Raw genomic sequence first — 19,137 nt, forward strand, 5'->3', positions numbered from 1 at the left:
TTCTTACAGTGCTATAATTTTAAGATTAACAAGCCATTTATAATGTCTGAGAGAATTAATTATGTCATAGTATATTTATGATTAAATGTTGCAATCACGGGAACCCTATTGCATAACCTTTCCCATGTCTTACATGGTTTAGCATTTTGCATTTCTTTTTTTTTTTGCATTTTGCATTTCTAAAAAGTGCATTTGCACATAAGAATTCATTGACTTCACAACTCTATAACACAGATGAATTTTACTCCAAAGTAAGTGCATATGTGTATACACGTATACCACATTCTATTAGGCCAGTATTTCCCTTCTACCAAAACCAAAGACATCACAAGGCAAGAAAACTATGGATTGATACCCTTTATGAATAAAGATGTAAAAATCCTTAACAAAATTCTAGCAACCCAAACTAGCAACATATAGAAAGGATTATACATCATGACCAAATGGGATTTACCCATGAATGAAAGGCTGGTTTAACATATGAAAATCAATAAGTGAAATACATCATATTAATAGAAGTTTAAAAAACCCACGTAATCATCCCCATAGACATGGAAAAAGTGTTCCACAAAATTCAAAACCTGTCATGATAAAAAGTGCAACAAACTAGAAATTGATGGGAGCTTCTCAACCTGATAAAAGCATCTATGAAACCTTACAGCTAATATATACTTCGTAAAAGCACTTTCCCCCTAAGATCAGGAACAAAACAACCATGTTGTATTTAACATTTCTCCACTTGTATTTAACATTGTGTTAGAGGTTCTAGCCAGGGAAATCATGCAAGAAAAAGAAATACAAGGTACCCTTGTTGGTAAGAAAGAAGTAATACTTTCTCTTTGAGTATGATGTGACCTTATATAAAGAAAATGCAAAGGAATCCACTGAAAAAACTATTAGTGCTGATAAATGATTCTAGCAAGGTTTCAGGCTATAGGATCAATGTACAATATATAAAAAAGTTGTGATATTTCTATACACAAGCAAAGAATATTCCAAAAATGAAATTAAGGAAAAAAGTTGTGTATTTCTGTACACAAGCAAAGAATACTCCAAAAATGAAATTAAGGAAACAATTTCATGTATAACAGCACTAAAAAGTCTAGAATACATAGTAACTAATTTTGAAAAGTAGCTTAAGGCCTGTATACTGAAAATGACAAAACATCATTGAAATACATTACAGATGACCTAAATAAATCTATGCGTTATCTTCTATGGATCAATTGATTTCATATTATTAAGATGGCAATGCTCCCCAAACTGAACTCCAGATTCAATGCAATCCCTAACAAAATCTCAGCTGGTTCCCCCCACCCCCAGAAATTAGCAAACTTATCCTAAGATTTATACAGAAAAACAAGAAACCCAGGATAGCCAAAATGATCTTTCAAGGTTGGAGAACTCATACTTCCTGATTTCAAAATTTACTACAAAACAGTAGTAATTGAAATAGTGTAGTATTAGCAAAGGATAGACATATACATTAAAGGAATAAAATTGAAGGTTTAGATATTAATCTTTACATTTACGACCAACTGATTTCCACCAAGGGTGTCATGACAGTTCAGTGAGGGAAAGAATGGTCTTTTCAATAAATGGTATTAGTGCTGCTGGATATCCACAGACAAAAGAATGAAGTTGGACCCCTATCTCACATCATACACACAAACTCAAAATAGATCAGAGCCCTAAATGTAAGAGCTAAAATGAAAAAGCTCTTAAGAGAAAATATAGGAGTGAATCTTTGTGACCCTGGATTAGTCAATGGTTCATTAGAAAAAACACTAAAAGCACAAGTGACAAAAGAAAAATAGATAAGTGGACTACATCCAAAAAAACTTTTTGTGCTGTCAATGATAGCATCCAAGAGGTAAAGAGGCAATCCACAGAACGGGAGAAAGTATTTACAAGTCATATACCTCATAAAGGATTTGCATCTAGAATAGATAATGAACTCTTATGACTTAGTAATGAAAAGGAAATCCAACTTTTTTAAATAGGCAAGGGACTTCAATAGATATTTCTTTTCTTTTATAGATATTTCTTCATAGAAGATCTATAAGTGACCTACATGAAAAGATGCTCAACATTATCAGTCACTAGGAAAATGAAATCAGAATCGCAATGAGGTACCACTCTAACTCCATGAGGATGGCTATAATCAAGAAGACAATTACAAGGGTTAAGAAGGATGTAGAGGAAAGTAGGACCCTCATATGTTTCTGGTAGAAACATAAAGCGGCGCAGTCACTGTGGAAAACAGCTTGGTAGTTCCTCAAACTATCAAACACACAGTTGCCAATGACCCAGTAATCCCACTCCTGGGTAGATGCCCCCAGGGGATTAAAAAAAATGTCCACACAAAAAACTGCATGAATGTTCAGAAGTAATATTAAGTGGGAACCAAAATGTTCACAAAATGATGAATAAACAAGATGCTGACTAGTCACACAATGGTCTATTACTTTGCAATGAAAAAGGAACTGAAGAACTGATACAATGCTACAACATAGATGAACTCTGAACACATGACGCTAAATAAAGTCAACCACAAAAGACCACATATTAAATGGTTCCATTTATATGAAGTCTTGAGAAAAGGCAAATCTTGGAGACAGAGAACTGATTACTGGGAAGAATGAGGAATCAGTGCCAATAGGTCCTGGGTTTCTTATCTGGAGGAAAAAATGTTCCAAAATTATCATGTGGTAATGGCTGCAAACCTGTGAATATTCTATACACAAATGGATGGATTATTTGGTGTCTTAATTCTATTTCAACAAAACCGTTTAAAAAAAAAGCAATGTATGCATACTTTAGAGTTACCTATTTCATACCTTTCTTTGGCTTCCTTGAGTGCAGTTTTAAGCCTCTCCACCTTCTGGTTTTCCTCCCTTAGACAAAGCAGGAGCTGGCTCACAGTTAATTTCTCAAATTCCAAATAATTCCTTGCACCTTCTGTAGATTTGTTCCTACATCAAGAACAGTATAAAGATTAACAGGTTTTCATCAGAAAACACCAATGTCAAAGTGTCTAAGAATGTAACAGGAACCAACATAAAGGAACTTCTTTCCAGAACACTCTCCAAATAATTCTCATTTACAGACCAAACGCAGTTGGCCCTGTGACCACTGGGGCCATACTCCTCTGTGCTTTCCAAGAAAGGAGTGGGGGCTCTCGGGTAGGCTCACTTTGCATGCGCACGCTCACTTTCTCCAAATAGCCAGTGTGCCCATAACATTAGAACCCAGTACCCATGAGAATGGTGGAGCAGAGGTGGCCCTGGTTTCTTGTGCCCGGCCTTCCTACAGAAGAGGAAAGTCACACAAAGTCTACGAGCAGGCGTGCAGCCTGGCGACATGCGGACCACCAGCCTTTCTCTAACTTGATATTCTCAAGTTAGGAGAAGAAAATAGTGTTTGTTTTTGATTTCATGTAATTACAGCAGAGAAATATAGGCACTGTTGATAATGTACAATATTTTCCTTGACTTTGAAATCTGATTACATCAAGAAGCTGTTGGATGATAAACAAAACCAGGACCACCGGTGCAGTAACTACACTTCCCGGGTGACTGCACCGATGCTCATGGCACCTACTCCAGTTCACACCTCTTATAAACAGCCGGGATTAAATCCCAGTTCCAGACTCTGAACTCCATACCCAGAAATCAATCTCTGCCTCCTTAATATATTTTCAAATGAGGTAAGGAAGCTGTTATTAAAACATAACTGTGGCTCAGGGCACCTGGTTGGCTCATTTGGAGGGGCGTGGGACTCTTGATCGTGAGTTCAAGCCCCACGCTAAGTGTAGAGATCACTTAAAAATAAAACCTTAGAGAAAAAAAAAACAAACCTGTGGCTTAAAAGAGGAAGTGGTTTTGGCAGGTTGATATAAATGACGAGGAAGTGGCTTGGAAATTTCAAACAGGGCTTTCTTCCTTCCCACCACTTCCAGGAAAGTCTTTCGATATTAAAAAAGCAATACAGGGGAAAAGCTGAGGAACTGCTAACTAAGCTAGGGAGTAACTTTCATTTATACCAACTGCCCTGTTTGATGATAGAATACTAACACTTATTTTCTCCCTGATGCAAGGGCTTGGGAGCATAAGTGGGGAAAAAAAAACTAGCCCATTTTCATGTTTTATAAGAACATTCGTCAAGTTATAGAAAAAAAGATACTAAAAGCCTTAGAAAAGATTCCTAGAGAAATTCTCTGGTAACTGTCTCTTTCAAATAGACTAATACAACAGTAACCTGCTTACATGGGATGAGTCAATAGCCTGCAATGGGGAGAGGCTCAAATGCCCAGCTCCTTTGCCATCTCTTCCTCCAAGCCCCTCTGCCATTTAAGATGTATGCTACGTAATATCTACTGGGAACAGGTCAACTTGAGACGCCACGGGTAAGACATCTGGCCACTGGGTAAGGCGGTGACTCAGAACACTCGCAGTCCTCACTAGAGATTACTCAGTATCAGTCACCTGGGCTTATCCTTGGGAATGAACAGGGAAGACAAAATGATAACATCCCACTTATCGAGCTGGACAGCCTGGTCCAGGTCAAATTGTGCTGATAAACAAATCAGGAAGCAGGAGTCTTTTGATGAAGGACAAGTTTGTCTTCACTTCTCATCTTATGGCAGATGAAATGCCTCTCAACAGAGTGGTGAGGGTTGTTAGCCCACAAAGGCATCACACATAGTGTTTATTCTCTGCCAGTTTGGGCTGCAACACCAAATCACATTCAAACCGACATTCTTAAAAGGCATAAATTAGTAAGAATCAACTTGTGCAGCCAAGATGTTTGACCTCCCAGTGGCGAGCTGCAAGTGACAAGACTGCCCGAGGGTGTCTCCGACGGCCCTAGCCCTTCTTCACATACGTGTCAACGGAATCAGTTCTCGTGGGACCAGGACTTGTCCTGATTTCTCTCACTGCCACATCTGCTTCTCCTTCCTGTAAAGGCAGAAATGAAAGTGCTTTAACATGATAATGTCTCCAAGACAAATTATGAAAGAGAAAAAGGCAAAAGATCAAGAATTTGATGACCTGCAACCCAAGGAACCTACCAACATTTAAATGCGAGATGTTTAACCAAGGTCAAGGAAATGGAATGGAAATCTACCCTTCTTCCCTCACCCTGCACACCCTGTCAGGATTATAAATATCTAGGCCAAGGTGTGAAGATTGGTGTCTCATCCAGAATAGTCAACCTGACCCCAAACACATGAAAGCTTATCTCCTCCCTCTCCTTGGCAGGTCCCTTCTCTCTCAAGTTAAGGTCATATAGAGCTAGTGACAACTCCACACGCCTTCCCTGTACAGGCCTTTAAAATGCAAAATGTCAGAACTTGCTGAAGCAATGCTGAAAAAGAGGCTGTTTTCTGTGGGCAAAGCTCTCAAAGCACAAAGTTGGCTCCTATCAGAAATGTGAACACATCGTGGGCCACTTAAGGAACAAGAAGTCTAAGACCAGTTAAATGATTTGAAAGACACTTATATTTTAATGAGCTAGCAGGAAAATCTTCCAAAAATGCACAAAGATGGTTCTAGATAATTCTGAATGTGTACATTCTTCCTAAATCTTGGGCAATGTTTTCTAGTTCACAGAAGCCAGGCAAGAAAAGCATGTTTACGCTAAAAATAACTGTCAGTCATCAGATCAGTGAAGCAGCATATTATGCTAACTGTGCACCTCAAAGGAAGAAGCCTCATTTGGAAACTTCTCATCTGTTCTTTGGCCTCCTTGAATTTTGCCAGTTATTTGCAAAAGGTAAAAGCTATTTGATCAAACTTGTGTTTCATCATCTTTGGTTGTCTACAGAAGTGTGCTTTCCATCTGGTATTTCAATTCTCCTGATTTCAACTGCTTTGAAGACACCCAAAGATTTATTAGGGGGCATGGGGAGCCGAGGTATTAAGTGCCCTTTCCCCAGGCTGTTACTCTTTAGTGCAGCAAACGAACTGGAAGGCAAAGGAAGTCATACGCTAATAATTCCAACACACCCAGGAGTTTGGCTTTTTACAAGCTCCCCAGATATTATCTACAAGGTACATGCTTCTTTCTCAGAGGCGCTATCTCTTTTCCTATGTCAGATGTGCAGTTTGACAAAGCTAAAATGCCACAGTGTGTATCACAGAAGGTCTAATCCTTGTTTTTCTCCCTCACTATTCATGTAGCGACCATCACCTAGCTGCCCTGCTCTTCATTTAGCGGGACCACCCACACACCCAGACTCGGTCACAACAGATGCTACTCATGCGCTCAAGAATGGCCCAGCGCACACCACGTCACTGATCTCACTTCAGTTTTGGTTTCACCAAAATGTGTCAGATGCCGTGGGCTCCCAACTCTGCTCCCGGAGGTGCCCGGGCAGCTGCTGTCAGAAGCGGGGGCAAAGCCAAGGTGGACCCTCAATCACAACCCCAGCGGTTCTGCTCACTCTTTTCTCCACTTCTTGTTTTTAATAAACTGAGGTTCCTTGTAAGGCTGGTCTGAAAAAAGGGTTCTATTATTAACAAGTGTCTTAAAGGGCAGCCCCAGTGGTGCAGCGGTTTAGTGCTGCCTGCAGCCCAGGGTGTGATCCTGGAGACATGGGATCGAGTCCCACGTTAGGCTCCCTGCATAGAGCCTGCTTCTCCCTCTGCCTTTGTCTCTAAATCTCTCTCTCTCTCTGTGTCTCTCATGAATAAATAAATAAAATCTTAAATAAAAAATCTTTAAAAAAAACTGTCTAAAAGTCAGTTCACTGCACTTGCTCAGGATTCTGCTCATCTAAGTGCAATGCCAGACACAGCTGAGGACCTGGTCTGAAAAAGTTTATGTTTTCTGTTTTTTTTTTAAGATTTTATTTATTCATGAGAGAGAGAGAGAGAGAGAGAGAGAGAGAGAGGCAGAGACACAGGCAGAGGGAGAAGCAGGCTCCATGCAGGGAGCCCGATGTGGGACCCGATCCTGGGTCTCCAGGATCACGCCCTGGGCTGAAGGCGGCACCACCCGGGCTGCCCTCTTTTGTTTTTTAGGTCAGACATAAAATGTCTAATTTGCCAGGACCTATGGGAAGGAAAAAGAAACTATCTCTTTTGTCATAAAAGGTAATCAATTGTCTTCCATTTCAGCCATGATAAACCTCACGAGAATTATATTACACTATTTTTTTGGGAGACAGAGGGAGAGAGTGCTTATGTTTGCGCGTGAGCAGGGGTAAGGACAGAGGGGGCGAGAGAATGCCAAGCAGGCTCCACACTCCAAGCAGGATCTCATGACCCTGAGATCAGGACCTGAGCTGAAATCAGGAGTTGGATGGACATTTAACTGACTGAGCCACCCAGGTGCCCCAGGATTATGTGCTACTTAAAAACAAGAGCCAATTTATCTTGGCGATGTTGATGTTGAAACTTCTCCACTTTTTGGCTTCCATGTGTTGAAGAGACATAGAGTGTAATCTAGGTGTCTAGGTGAGGTTCTGTAATTTGCTTAAAACTGAATCAAAGCTGGGACACTCACAGCTATCCTGATTTCCACAAAGGAGTCTTCCGAGGGGCCGCCTGAGTTCAGCTTGAGCTGGAGTTCAGACACAATCCCCAGCAGATCGGCCTTTTCAGCTTGAAGATAGGCCACCTGGGTCTTCAGCTGTTCCACTTCCTGGTCTGCTTCTGCCTTGGGGGCTTTGAGGTCCCCAGCCGGGTCCTGGAAATGACAAAAAGAAAGTGAATCAAACTCACACCTGGCCATCACACTCAAGTGTCCCCACACCCACTGGCAAGGCAACAATGCCTTATGGTAGACAATTCTAGCCTTTTCTTGGAGATCTATATTGATACATCAATTCTAATGGAAAATTTTACATTATTTTATTATAGCCAAACAATAGAAAGTTAAAATAACCTCATGCCAAGAAAGAGAAGCTTCCTCAGCCCACAGAATAATCTGATAGGAAAATGACCAATCGGACTTTGTCAATGGTAGACTGTTAAACTGTAGTCCAAAATGTCAAAAAGGACAAAAAGCTACCAGAATCAACCTCTTGCCTTTTCTTCCTCTCCCACAGATGCAGACCCAACCCTACTCTCCCCATACTTATCATGGACAATCAGAAGCCAAAGGACCAAAATATTTCATTACTTGATACATGAATGGCAAAAGACCATGAAAAGTCCAAAATTCTCTCAGGCATGCAAGCTGGTGGCTATCATACTCTATGATGGTGTTTTTAGGTTGCTAAAAGTAACCCTGGGGAGAATAAGAAAACTGAACATTCAGAGGGTGCTACCAAAGGTAAAAAAATTAACTTTCAGCCTATATAAACATTGGTAAGTATTCATATTTTACTAACACCAGTATGTATTGTGTTCCTCATTACAATTATTGCACATGACAAAGTTGTCAGAGATGGACCCTGTTTACATGAAGTGTTTTCACTCCGGGGTAGAGTAAACAGATTCCAGTCTACACCCTGCTAATCCCTGTGTGTGTTGCCTTGAGAAGATTCACTTAATGTCTTGGGCTTGGTTTTCTTGAGTTAGGAAGATGAGGTGCTACATGGTCTCTGTGGTACCTTCCAGCTGTGACCTACTAGGCAGGCCTCTCTGATTTCCTCCTCAGGAAACTGTCACTGCTTTTCTGGGCATGGTGCCGCCAGAAATATATACTTGAGATTATCAGAGAATGACAACACTTCAGAAAACTCTCTCACACACACACCCATGCCTGTGATAGATTTCCTAAGGAACTGCAAACAGACCCAAAGGCTGGGAGCAAAACCAAGAAAGCACCAGAGAGGACATGCATAAACCAGCTGGTCCATGAACATTTAAAACCTGGAAGGAAAGGTATTAACATGTATCATGGGAGCACCCCTCACACCAGTGAGATCGTGCTCTTCCTTTACTGGGAGTGTTCTCTTGCCAGGAAACCACTATGGGCCTGAGAGAAAAGAACTCTTTGTGAGGCTGAAGAGGTAGGTGTGCAGCAAAAGGTTATCAGCCTCTGCATCCTCTCTAGGTAATGACTCATCTGAAAGAAATGTAAATGTGAAGGGGGTGGGGGAGATCAAAGAAGAGGTGCTTAGCCTGGAAATAGGAAGCAAGTGGGTAAGGGAAAGGCCATGCTTTTTTTAGGAATCTTTGCATTTTCTTACTGGACCCCTTTGAGGACATTTTATGGAATTTTTTTTCTCTTCTTTTTAAAGGGTGAGTGAGCATGTCAGCGAGGGTAGGGAGGAGCAGAGGGAGAGAGAGAGAATCCCAAGCAGGCTCCCTACCCAGTGCAGAGCCTGACGTAGGTCTTGATCTCACGACATTGAGATCACGATCTAAGCCGAAATCAAGAGTTGGATGTCCAACCAACTGAGCCACCCAGGTGGTCCAGAATGGATTTTTAAAACCACCCTGGTATAAGAGTAGGAAACAGAGTTTTAAGCAAGTGTCCAAGGACCAGGGATATAAGATGATCCTAGAATTGCAGACTTGTCAGGTTTTGTTTTTTTGCAATGGTAAGGATCCCTTCACCATTGTTTGGAAATTCTGAATCTACTTGATTGGCCATAAAACAATTCACAAAATAACATTTTAAATCTCTCTTCATTTTACTACTTGAGACTCTTTCCATTCCCTTCTTAAACTAGAAGTCACACGTTTTAATCTCTCTGATCAACCTCAACTCCACTATTTGTTACTGTCTTTTCCACTTTTGAGTGCCGGCCATTGATTTTCATGCAACACAATGGCTCTCCTTCTTGTGTACTTGTATCATGTCTTCATCTTGCTGTCCGGGAAATCCGCCCAGACTAACATGCCATTTTAGAATCCTAGAGGAAACATCCATCTAATGACCGCTGCCTAGCAATTGGTACAATTAAAAGTTAAAAAGTTCTCTCTACAGATGCTTATAATGTATAATTCTGTGAAATGGGAAAGAACCATTAAAACCTCAGCCTTACCCTAAGGATCAGAAGGCAGATCTCCAAAAGAAATTCCCTAATCCCTTCGTTGTGTGGCATAGAACACATGAGAGGCCCTAGTGGCTGGAGGGGAATCCCTGGAGGAACAGCAGCAAGGATGGACAGCAAGAGTGAGACAAGTCAGAGGCTTTGAGAGCTTTAAGTCAGGAAGATGAGAGCCTCGATTTTACAAATCACCTCAACCGGTCCATGAAATAAAAATTAAAGAGACAGGGAGGTAATAGGCAGGCCTGGAAGGCACATTTAAGGGGGAGAAAGCTGATGACCAAGGGTTTTAAAGACCCATAAATATCTCTTTGTCCAAGCACCCATACCTCTGTCCCAAGGACTCACTTCTGAGTCCTGCTTTTGCTTATGGCTTGTTTCACCTGATCTTCTGCATTGAAAGAAGTTGTCTAGAGCTCTAGCTTCTGTTCTCAACTTCTTCTAATACTAGGACTTTTTCAGAAAACCCATAGGCAGACTATTTCAAGCAGACAAACTGCTTCCGGAAGGCTCCTCAATATGACAGGCCCCACCAGGCTGATGACAACTGTCAGTTCACATCCCCAAAGCCAAAAGAGGAAAACAGTGTAAGATATTTTCTTCCAGGGAGCAGAAAATTATTCATACATCCTAGGTCCTATCTTGAAAATATTTAGATACTAAGAGATTTCCCCCAAAGAAGTGACTTAGTGTTCTTTGAAGTGTAAGACAAGTTGAAGCATCAGATGTGATAAATCTAATCAACAATGAGTCATTTCCTATACAAATGTAAGTATATTAAAGCAGAATGTTCACATCATCCCATGAGCAGGGACTGATGAATAAAGCACTGACATAAACCACAATTTCTCTAAACAACTTTTCATTCTTCATGTTATTCTGTATCATCCCTTTTTTGTTATTTCTTCTTATTTTTCTTTGTTTGCATACATTACCCAAGAAATAAGAGATCAACAGGGTTCAAGGTATCTCAAGGAAAATCACTGATGTCTGGGATTCTATCCTTCAGGGGGCTGCTAAGTTCCAGGTTGGGAAGGAACGGCAGATGTGCACCCTAATGAACAATATCCAGTGAGCCTTAGAATATGGGCAGGTGGTTCACATGTGGGTTTTTTTTTTTAATTTTATTTATTTATTCATGAGAGACCAGAGACAGACACAGAGAGGCAGAGACACAGGCAGAGGGAGAAGCAGGCTCCATGCAGGGAGCCCGACATGGGACTCGATCCTGGGCCTCCAGGACCACACCCTGGGCTGAAGGTGGCACCAAACTGCTGAGCCACCTGGGCTGCCCTCACATGTGTTCTGATACATATTTTTTCACTGACATCTTTGACATCCACTCTTGGCTATGGGCACATTTCTCAGATTCTTTGGGTCAATGAAAATGTGACAACCTGATAGCCTCCTATCACAACATGACATATGTCACGCCATTTCTCAAAAACAGACGTAAAATGTAAAGGGAGGAATCTCTATTTTAGGCTTGGGAAAGGATAAGATCAGTAAGTAAAACTTCTGAGTAACAGACTTTTAAAATGTTATTTTATATCAGAGAAACTAGAAACTAACACTTGGATGGTTCTAGGCAGAGGTTTTCCTGCATCATCTATAATGAATACAAAATACTGATTGATGACTACAACCTTCTTTTGACTATAATCAATATGGTCAAAACTGTACAAATTTCCTTCCCCCAACAGAGATTGTACACGACCCTTGATATTGCAACCAGCCTTCTCAGCAAGAACAATTCTTTCAAGACGATGCAAAATACTCATCTAGCCTGAACCATGAAAGGTTTTGATCTAGAAGTCTAGACAAGTGAGATTACACTTTAAATATTAATCAAATCAAATCACAACTGATCAGTCTGCTCACCTTAAGAGACATCTCTGTTTTCCCTTTTAGTTTTTCAAGTTCTTCCTTCAATTTTTCATTCTCATGACTCAAAGCCATGAGGCGTTCTTTGGCTTCTTTGCTCTGTACCTCAAAATAAAGGCGTTCTTCCTTCTGCTTCTCTGTCCAGGCTGAAAGCTCCTCAAATCGCCCTTTCATCGCCTGATTATTTAGTTTCATGGCTTCTGCATGGGGTTCGGAATGAGATTGTCCTACATCAGTATCGATTTGATGAATCCAACCTCCAAGACCACCCTCACACATAGTTCTAAATCTAAAGACGCCATGCTTGGCCTGGACCCCAGGGTTGGCCAGAAAAAGACCAAGGTGGGTGGTTTTTGCTTCCAGATAGGACTAGGGGGTCTAGTGTCATTTCCAGTGCTTCAAAGACTCCAGAAAACAAAATGGGTTTGGATACCTCTACTACAGCACACATGCTAGAGGACTCATTTGAACACTAGTCCTGCCAGAGGCCATGGCCTGAGACAGAGGATGCCTTCTGTGAACTATTTAGGACTAACTCTGTAATAACAGTAGCCTTTCTTCCTGTTTCTTTCTAAATGGACTACATGTCATTATGCCATTTGCCTGAGGTATGCAAGTGCTTTTTATTCTTACCTGTATCTCAAACTGAACAATGGAAACAATTTTAGTCTTACCATAAGCTAAACTCTGCTCTTGCTCCTGCTAGTGAAACAGAGAGGAGGGAATGCAACAACAAGCCTTTTTGCAAAAATATTTCATTCACCAAGGCCCAGGGTGAATGAAGAAACATAGGGGCCAGGTGCTGCTCACCTTTGAGCTGATGGTTCTCAGTTAGGAGCTCCTTCATCTGCTGCAGCAGCTCCTCTGGAGTGAAGGTGTCCAGGTTTGGGTGAGCCAGATTGGGGGGTCCATTTCCTGTGGTTTCATTGGAGCTGTCCCCCTTTGCAGTCAGGCAGCTAAGTGGTTGGTGGGACATGGCAGTAGGACCTATGGAAATGTCACAACCTGAAAATAGAGCCATCTTTTCTCAGCAAGGGGTCTCCCTACAAGTCCCACAGATCCACTGGCAATTGCTCTTCAGTATTCCAAAAGCTGTCTATTTCCTCTCCAGTTGTATTTTGGACATTTTTGGTTCTTCCTTTTTTTCCCCCCCAAAGATTTTATTTATTTATTCATGAGAGACACAGAATGATAGAGGCAGAGACACAGGGCAGAGGGAGAAGCAGGCTCTCTGCAAGGAGGCTGATGTCCCTGGGATCATGATCTGAGCCCAAGGCAGACACTCAACCACTGAGCCACCCAGGTGCCCTGGTTCTTCCTTTTAAACAAAAAAAAGTGTATTTTAGCTTTAGTGTGTCTGTGGGTGTGGTGAGGGGCCACTAGATGGAGGAGGGAGAGAAGACAATGATATCATGAGACTTGGGAATCCAAGAGAGGAATTCAAGAAAGCTTCCATATATTCGTGCATGTGGGTAAAGGATCCTTAAATTGGTTTTCCTATGCAAATCTTTAAAGCTCAGCTCTTTTTATTTTGGCCGAAACTGTTGCAAAATCTCCATATTTTATCTCTTGTATTTTTGGCTAAGTGGAAAGGGAGAACAAACATATTTTGGATGCTTACTATGTGCTGAATCACCGCACCAGACATGTCAGTTTCTAATCCTCACTAAAACCCAACTGGATAGTTATTTTCTAGGATATGGAGCTGAGTTCACAGAGGCTTTATAGCTCAGCCAAGGTCACTTAACAAGACATGCAACAATATTGGCAATATTGTTAATTAACAAGACCAAAACCCAGCCATGTAATACAATAAAGATGCTACTGAATATTTATGCTTCTGTATTTGATAATTCTGCAAGGCATACTAAAAAGACTAAGGTATCTTGCCCACTTACTGCATGTCCTGAGAATATTTTAAGCATACCACTTCATTTTGTACAGGGGTCAATGTGGATATAAATAAGATAGACAAGTGTATCCCAAATCCACTTAGTATGTGCTTCCACCTGGGCATACACAGGAATCTGATAACTGGTGACATGCTACAGGCAAATATTTTCTTTTTCTTTTCTGTGCTTCATGAAGATGATGATAAGCCTTGTCATGAAAGATGGAGAGAGATAAGTGCACTCTGATACATCACTGTATCATTAACATCTAAGAGTCATTCTTGCTGGCCATATATTAAGATGCAACCAAACACACAGGGTGTGGTGCTTCCTCCCCCCACCCCCCCAACTGGAAGCAACGCCTAAGGGTTCTCTGGAGGTCCCTGGACTCAAGAGCCTGGTGACTTGTTTTTGTTTTGTTCATTTTTTAAAAAGATTTTATTTGAGAGAGAGAGAGACAGAGCACGCACACACACAAGCTGGGGGAGGGGCAAAGAGGGAGAGACAGAAGCAGGCTGAGCAGGGAGCCCGATGGTGACCTGCTTTTGGTCTGAAGGAGCCTGCAGGCCATGAGAGACAGTACTACCATGGCTCTTCTCCCCAGAGCAGCCATCTGAAGAATGGCAGCCCCATGAAATGCTTTAATGAGGGTGGCAATCTTAGGAAGTGAAAAACACTGATGAGGCATATTATTCAACTATGAGCCTTAGAAGGTATCTGTTTCAGGTATTCTAATGCATTTAGAAAAGAGATTATGCTGAAGTGTGCTCTTAGCATTCAGTGGCTAGAAGAGACTGCTCCCCCCCCCCCCAATAATTTGTATAAAATAATTTAGACAAAAGTAATTTGGAGAAAGCCAGTTTCTGGCTTTCCATAAAATTCATTTTTGCACAGTATGATGTTAGAGCTAATATTCACAAACGTGGGTTTTTACTAAATAACAGGAATACTAAAGAGACCTACCCTGGCAGTGTGCCCCAACATTTATAGCAGCAGTGTCCACAACCGCCAAAATATGGAAAGAGCCCAGATGTCCACTGAAAGATGAATGCATGAAGAAGAGGTGGTATATATGTATATACAATGGAATACCACTTAGCCATAAAAAGAATGAAATCTTGCCATTTGCAACAATGTGGATGGAACTAGAGGGTATTATGTTAAGCGAGATCAGTCAGAAGAAGACAAATATATGATTTCACTCCTATGTGGAATTTAAGAAACAAAACAGATAAACATAGGGGGAAGGAAGGAAAAATAAGATAAAAACAGGGAGGGACACAAACCATAAGAGACCATTAGAGACTCTTAACTCTAGGGAACAAGCTGAGGGTTGCTAAAGGGGAGGTGGGTAGGAGAATGGGGTCAATGGGTGATGGGCTTCTTAATGAAGGGCACTTGATGGAATGAGCACTGGGTGTTTTTTTTCTTTTTTAAAATACTTTATTATTTGAGATAGAGGGAGCACAAGTGGAGGGGGAGTGGAAGAAGGAGAGGAAGAAGCAGGCTCCCTGCTCAGCGCTGGGGCCTGATCCCAGGACGCTGAGATCATGACCTGAGCTGAAGGCAGACACTTAACCCACTGAGCCACCAGGAGCCCCAGCACTGGGTGTTCTAGGCAGCTGATGAGTCACTAAATTCAACCTCCGACACAAATAATACACTACATGTTAACTAAATTGAGTTTAAACAAAAAAAAATTTTTTTTAAATCCTTACAATGTGGATCATTTACTTGTCAACATTCAATTTGCTTAGGTATTCAATGATTATAACACACGTTACAAAAGTAAATGGAAACATTCAATAGATGTTTTTTAAAAGAAGTTCCTAAGCAGTTCTCTACCAGTGTGTTTAGTTTCATTTTATTATATACACATTTCTCCTTAATGGTTTTTCCAAGAGAGAGGAAAAGGGAGAGATGGAGAGAAGAGAAAAGGGCAGGAGAGGGGAGAAAAGAAAGATTTTCTCTTGAAAATTATCCAGGTATTGTTCTTCGACTTTCCTTTGTACCTCCTTTAGACACAACCACAATAAAGTTAAAAATTGGTTCTACCAGTTATATCAGTGCTCCTACCTTTATCAGGTTGCCCAGATATTAGGAGGACAGAAGGGGCAAAAAAGCAGGGTTATGCTAAGGGGGACAGTAGAAAAAACAGAGTGCCTCAACTAAATGTGTGACCTCTTATGGTAATTTAGTGACTTGTCTAACAAATGATGATTCTTACATTTGCTTTCAGCTCAAAAAGCAAATGAAAAGTATTCTTGAGTTTCTAGGAAGGCCCAACCCTACCATCCAACACATACACCCCAGCACCATTATGGTCATGCCACCCTCTCTCACTAATACATATGCCTGTACTAATCATTGCCAACACTTTATTTTCCAGCACTGTGAGGAAAAATTATTTGGTAATTGAAATGTCAGAGTAATAAGAAGTTAACATATATGCCAAACATAAGCATGTAAATACTTACTACCAAATTTTTACCAAAAGCAATACATTTGATTTTTGGTGGCTCAAAAAGCATCCGATGATTTTAGGTATTTTGGGGGCATCATTATGAGTTACGAATACACTGCCTATGTGAAATATCTATTGGTAGAACACCCATCAGAGAAAGCTGTATTTTCTAAATCTTTAAACATCATTTTAAGCTATTTTCAATTGAACACAGAGATGTGTTATAAATTCTTTTTTTTTTTAATTTATTTATGATAGTCACACAGAGAGAGAGAGAGGCAGAGACACAGGCAGAGGGAGAAGCAGGCTCCATGCACCAGGAGCCCGACGTGGGATTCGATCCCGGGTCTCCAGGATCGCGCCCTGGGCCAAAGGCAGGCGCCAAACCGCTGCGCCACCCAGGGATCCCTGCATTATAAAATTCTTGCACACATCTTCAAAGGTTATAGAAATTGAAACTAAGTCATTTATTCCAAGGTTCTATCTGGTAACAGAATTTCTTTTTTCTTTTTTTAGTAACAGAATTTCTCATAAAAATCCAACTAATCTGGATCTGAAATGTGTCAGTGTTTTCTTTGTTCTTTTTTTTTTTTTTTTAATGTAAACTCTATTATGTCCAACATGGGGCTTGAATTTACCACCCCGAGATCAAGAGTCGCAAACTCTACCAACTGAGCCAGCCAGGCACTCCTGAAATGTGTCATTCCTAAGCTAAGGTGGTATTTAACTACAGAAGGGTGAATTAATTTAGCACAGGATTTGCCAAGATTTCACCAGTAAGGAAGAAGGCAAACCACCTGGAATGTGGAAGAGCAAAAGCAAAACCTCTTGGATTTTATTCTCAGATCTGTTTGAATTCTTAAATGTCAGTTTTACTTTCGCAAGTCAAGTAATTATATCAATGACCTGACTTTGTGGATGTGAGCATGAGCTTAAATCTTATTTCTGTGGTGGCCTTACAAATGATCCACTCCAACTTATTCGATGCAAAAATGTCTTATCTGGTCTCCACGGAAGATGGTCATATAGACCAGGCATGAAAGGCTTCAATGACAGAAGATATGAGCAATGACTAGCAGGCAACAGCCCGTTCGATTGGAGGACCACTACCATTGTCAGAAAGTCATTTTGTATCGAACAAAAATCTGCCTTATGCGGACTTCTACTCCCTGGACATTGGACCAACCAGCATAATACAAAGTAAGTCCAGGCCCTTACCTTGCTATGGCTGACGTTCCAAATTTGCTTAATAAGCATTCACAGGCTTAATCCGCACATGGATAAATTAATTTTAAACAGTGCAAACCTATTTCTTGATCAGAAACAATAAGTGGCTATTGGCAAATTCTGGTTTGGGATCATGAGAGGGCTGAGTAAGAACCCAAGATTGCATCAACTAAAATTATTATCATCCTGGAAAAAGAACTCAAAGTATGTATCCTATTAAGAGGAAAAGAACTCAAAGTATATATCCTTTTAAGAGGGTAAAAGAAGCTTCTACGCCAGAAATGGTATTCTGATTTGGTAATTCGCTAACATACAGAAAATGGAAATCGATTTAACCTTATCACATAATGCAGGAGCCTGGGAGTGTCTTGATGCTCCATTCGAGTCTGAGGGGTGACCGAGTGCTGGCACTTGCACCTCCCTCCCATCCCTGCCAGCTCAGGTCAGGCCCTTCTTGTCTTGTCTCAATTACAGCAATGCTGCACTCCGCAGAGTACAGGATTTTTGTCTCTTTTGTCCACCACTGTGTCCCCAGTACCTAGAATACTTGCTGAATAGCCTCCTACGTGGTCTGACTCACCTCTTTACACTGCAGTCCCACTACCACCACGGTTTCTTTCCCAGCAGGAAGTCACTCTCCTGCTTAAAACCCTTCCCATACAGGACAGAGTTCCAGCTCCCAAATGAGAAAAACATGGCCTTTCAGAGTCTGGCCCCCACTTACCCACTGGTATCATCTCCCATCACCATGCCACTCACACGCAAGGCATATGAAAGAGTTCACAGTTCCCTGATTTTTTCTGCTTCTCTGCCCTTGTCTCTGTTTTGTTCTCCCCTCTGCACAAAATGCCTGGCCACAGTTTTGCTCTGGCAAATACTCACCAGACAGTTTCACGTCCGGCTGAAATGCATGTCCTGTGTTAAAGTTCTTTCCTCTAAGTACCCAGTAGCACTTGGCTCTTTCTGCAAAGTCCTATAATCCTCCCATTCCAGTCTATCTTGCATCAAACTTCAGCAAAGGTCTCTATTTTATTTTTCCTTGTGAGCGGCACATAGCAGGCTCTCAGTAAATGTTCGTTGAAATGAAATGAAAATACAGCGTAACGAGGTATTTTAAGGTCTAGCAATTGTAAAACACTTTCTGCTCTGTAGGTGACAAAGCCAGCGGTGCTAGTAGTATTTTTTTCTACAGCTCTACGGCACTCCTCTCCAGAATCTCGAACTCAACTTTCAGAACTTGTTTTGAAAATTAATACTGTTTCTTTTGTCATCCCTAAAAGATCTGGGTGTCATTTTGTAACACGCATTCTAGCATTCCATCCTCATATACATGTCAAACCTTCCAAATATTTTTCTCTGGATGAAACAGACTTCACTTTTTAAAAAACAGAGTTTAATTCCTTCCTTTTCATTTGGATTTACTAATCCCATTGATTCCAAAGAACATATCAAATAACCCAAGTGTCTATAAAATTTGGAAGGGCACCTGGGTGGCTCAGTGGTTAAGCCCTCTGCCTTTGGTTCAGATCATGATCCTGGGATTCTGGGATAGAGTTCCAAATGAGGCTCCCCACAGGGAGCCCGCTCCTTCCTCCACCTGTGTCTCTCATGACTGAATAAATAAAATCTTTAAAAAAATTTCGGAAAAAGCAGGGCTAGGAGAAGAAAATACCCACGCATCCTTACTTAAGGGAGAAGGTTCTGTAGTACAATGGCCA

General features: G+C 41.1%; 1 protein-coding gene across 3 annotated transcripts in view; it reads right to left on the reverse strand.

Moving 5' to 3' along the window:
• OPTN (optineurin) overlaps positions 1-19,137 on the reverse strand; it is a 41,692-nt gene that overhangs the window by 21,258 nt on the left and 1,297 nt on the right. For 2 of the 3 annotated variants that reach the window (XM_038530111.1, XM_038530109.1), the window contains exons 2-6: positions 12,647-12,823; positions 11,834-12,036; positions 7,513-7,695; positions 4,888-4,961; positions 2,841-2,975 (exon numbers count right to left, since the gene is read on the reverse strand). In XM_038530111.1, the coding sequence (XP_038386039.1) occupies positions 2,841-2,975; positions 4,888-4,961; positions 7,513-7,695; positions 11,834-12,036; positions 12,647-12,812 (761 nt within the window). In that variant the 5' untranslated portion in view covers positions 12,813-12,823. Of the gene's footprint in view, positions 1-2,840; positions 2,976-4,887; positions 4,962-7,512; positions 7,696-11,833; positions 12,037-12,646; positions 12,842-19,137 lie in introns of all 3 variants that reach the window. The other variant, XM_038530110.1, reaches the window with a different exon arrangement.

The sequence above is a fragment of the Canis lupus genome, chromosome 2, assembly GCF_011100685.1.
Source record: "Canis lupus familiaris isolate Mischka breed German Shepherd chromosome 2, alternate assembly UU_Cfam_GSD_1.0, whole genome shotgun sequence".
NCBI lineage: Eukaryota > Metazoa > Chordata > Mammalia > Carnivora > Canidae > Canis > Canis lupus.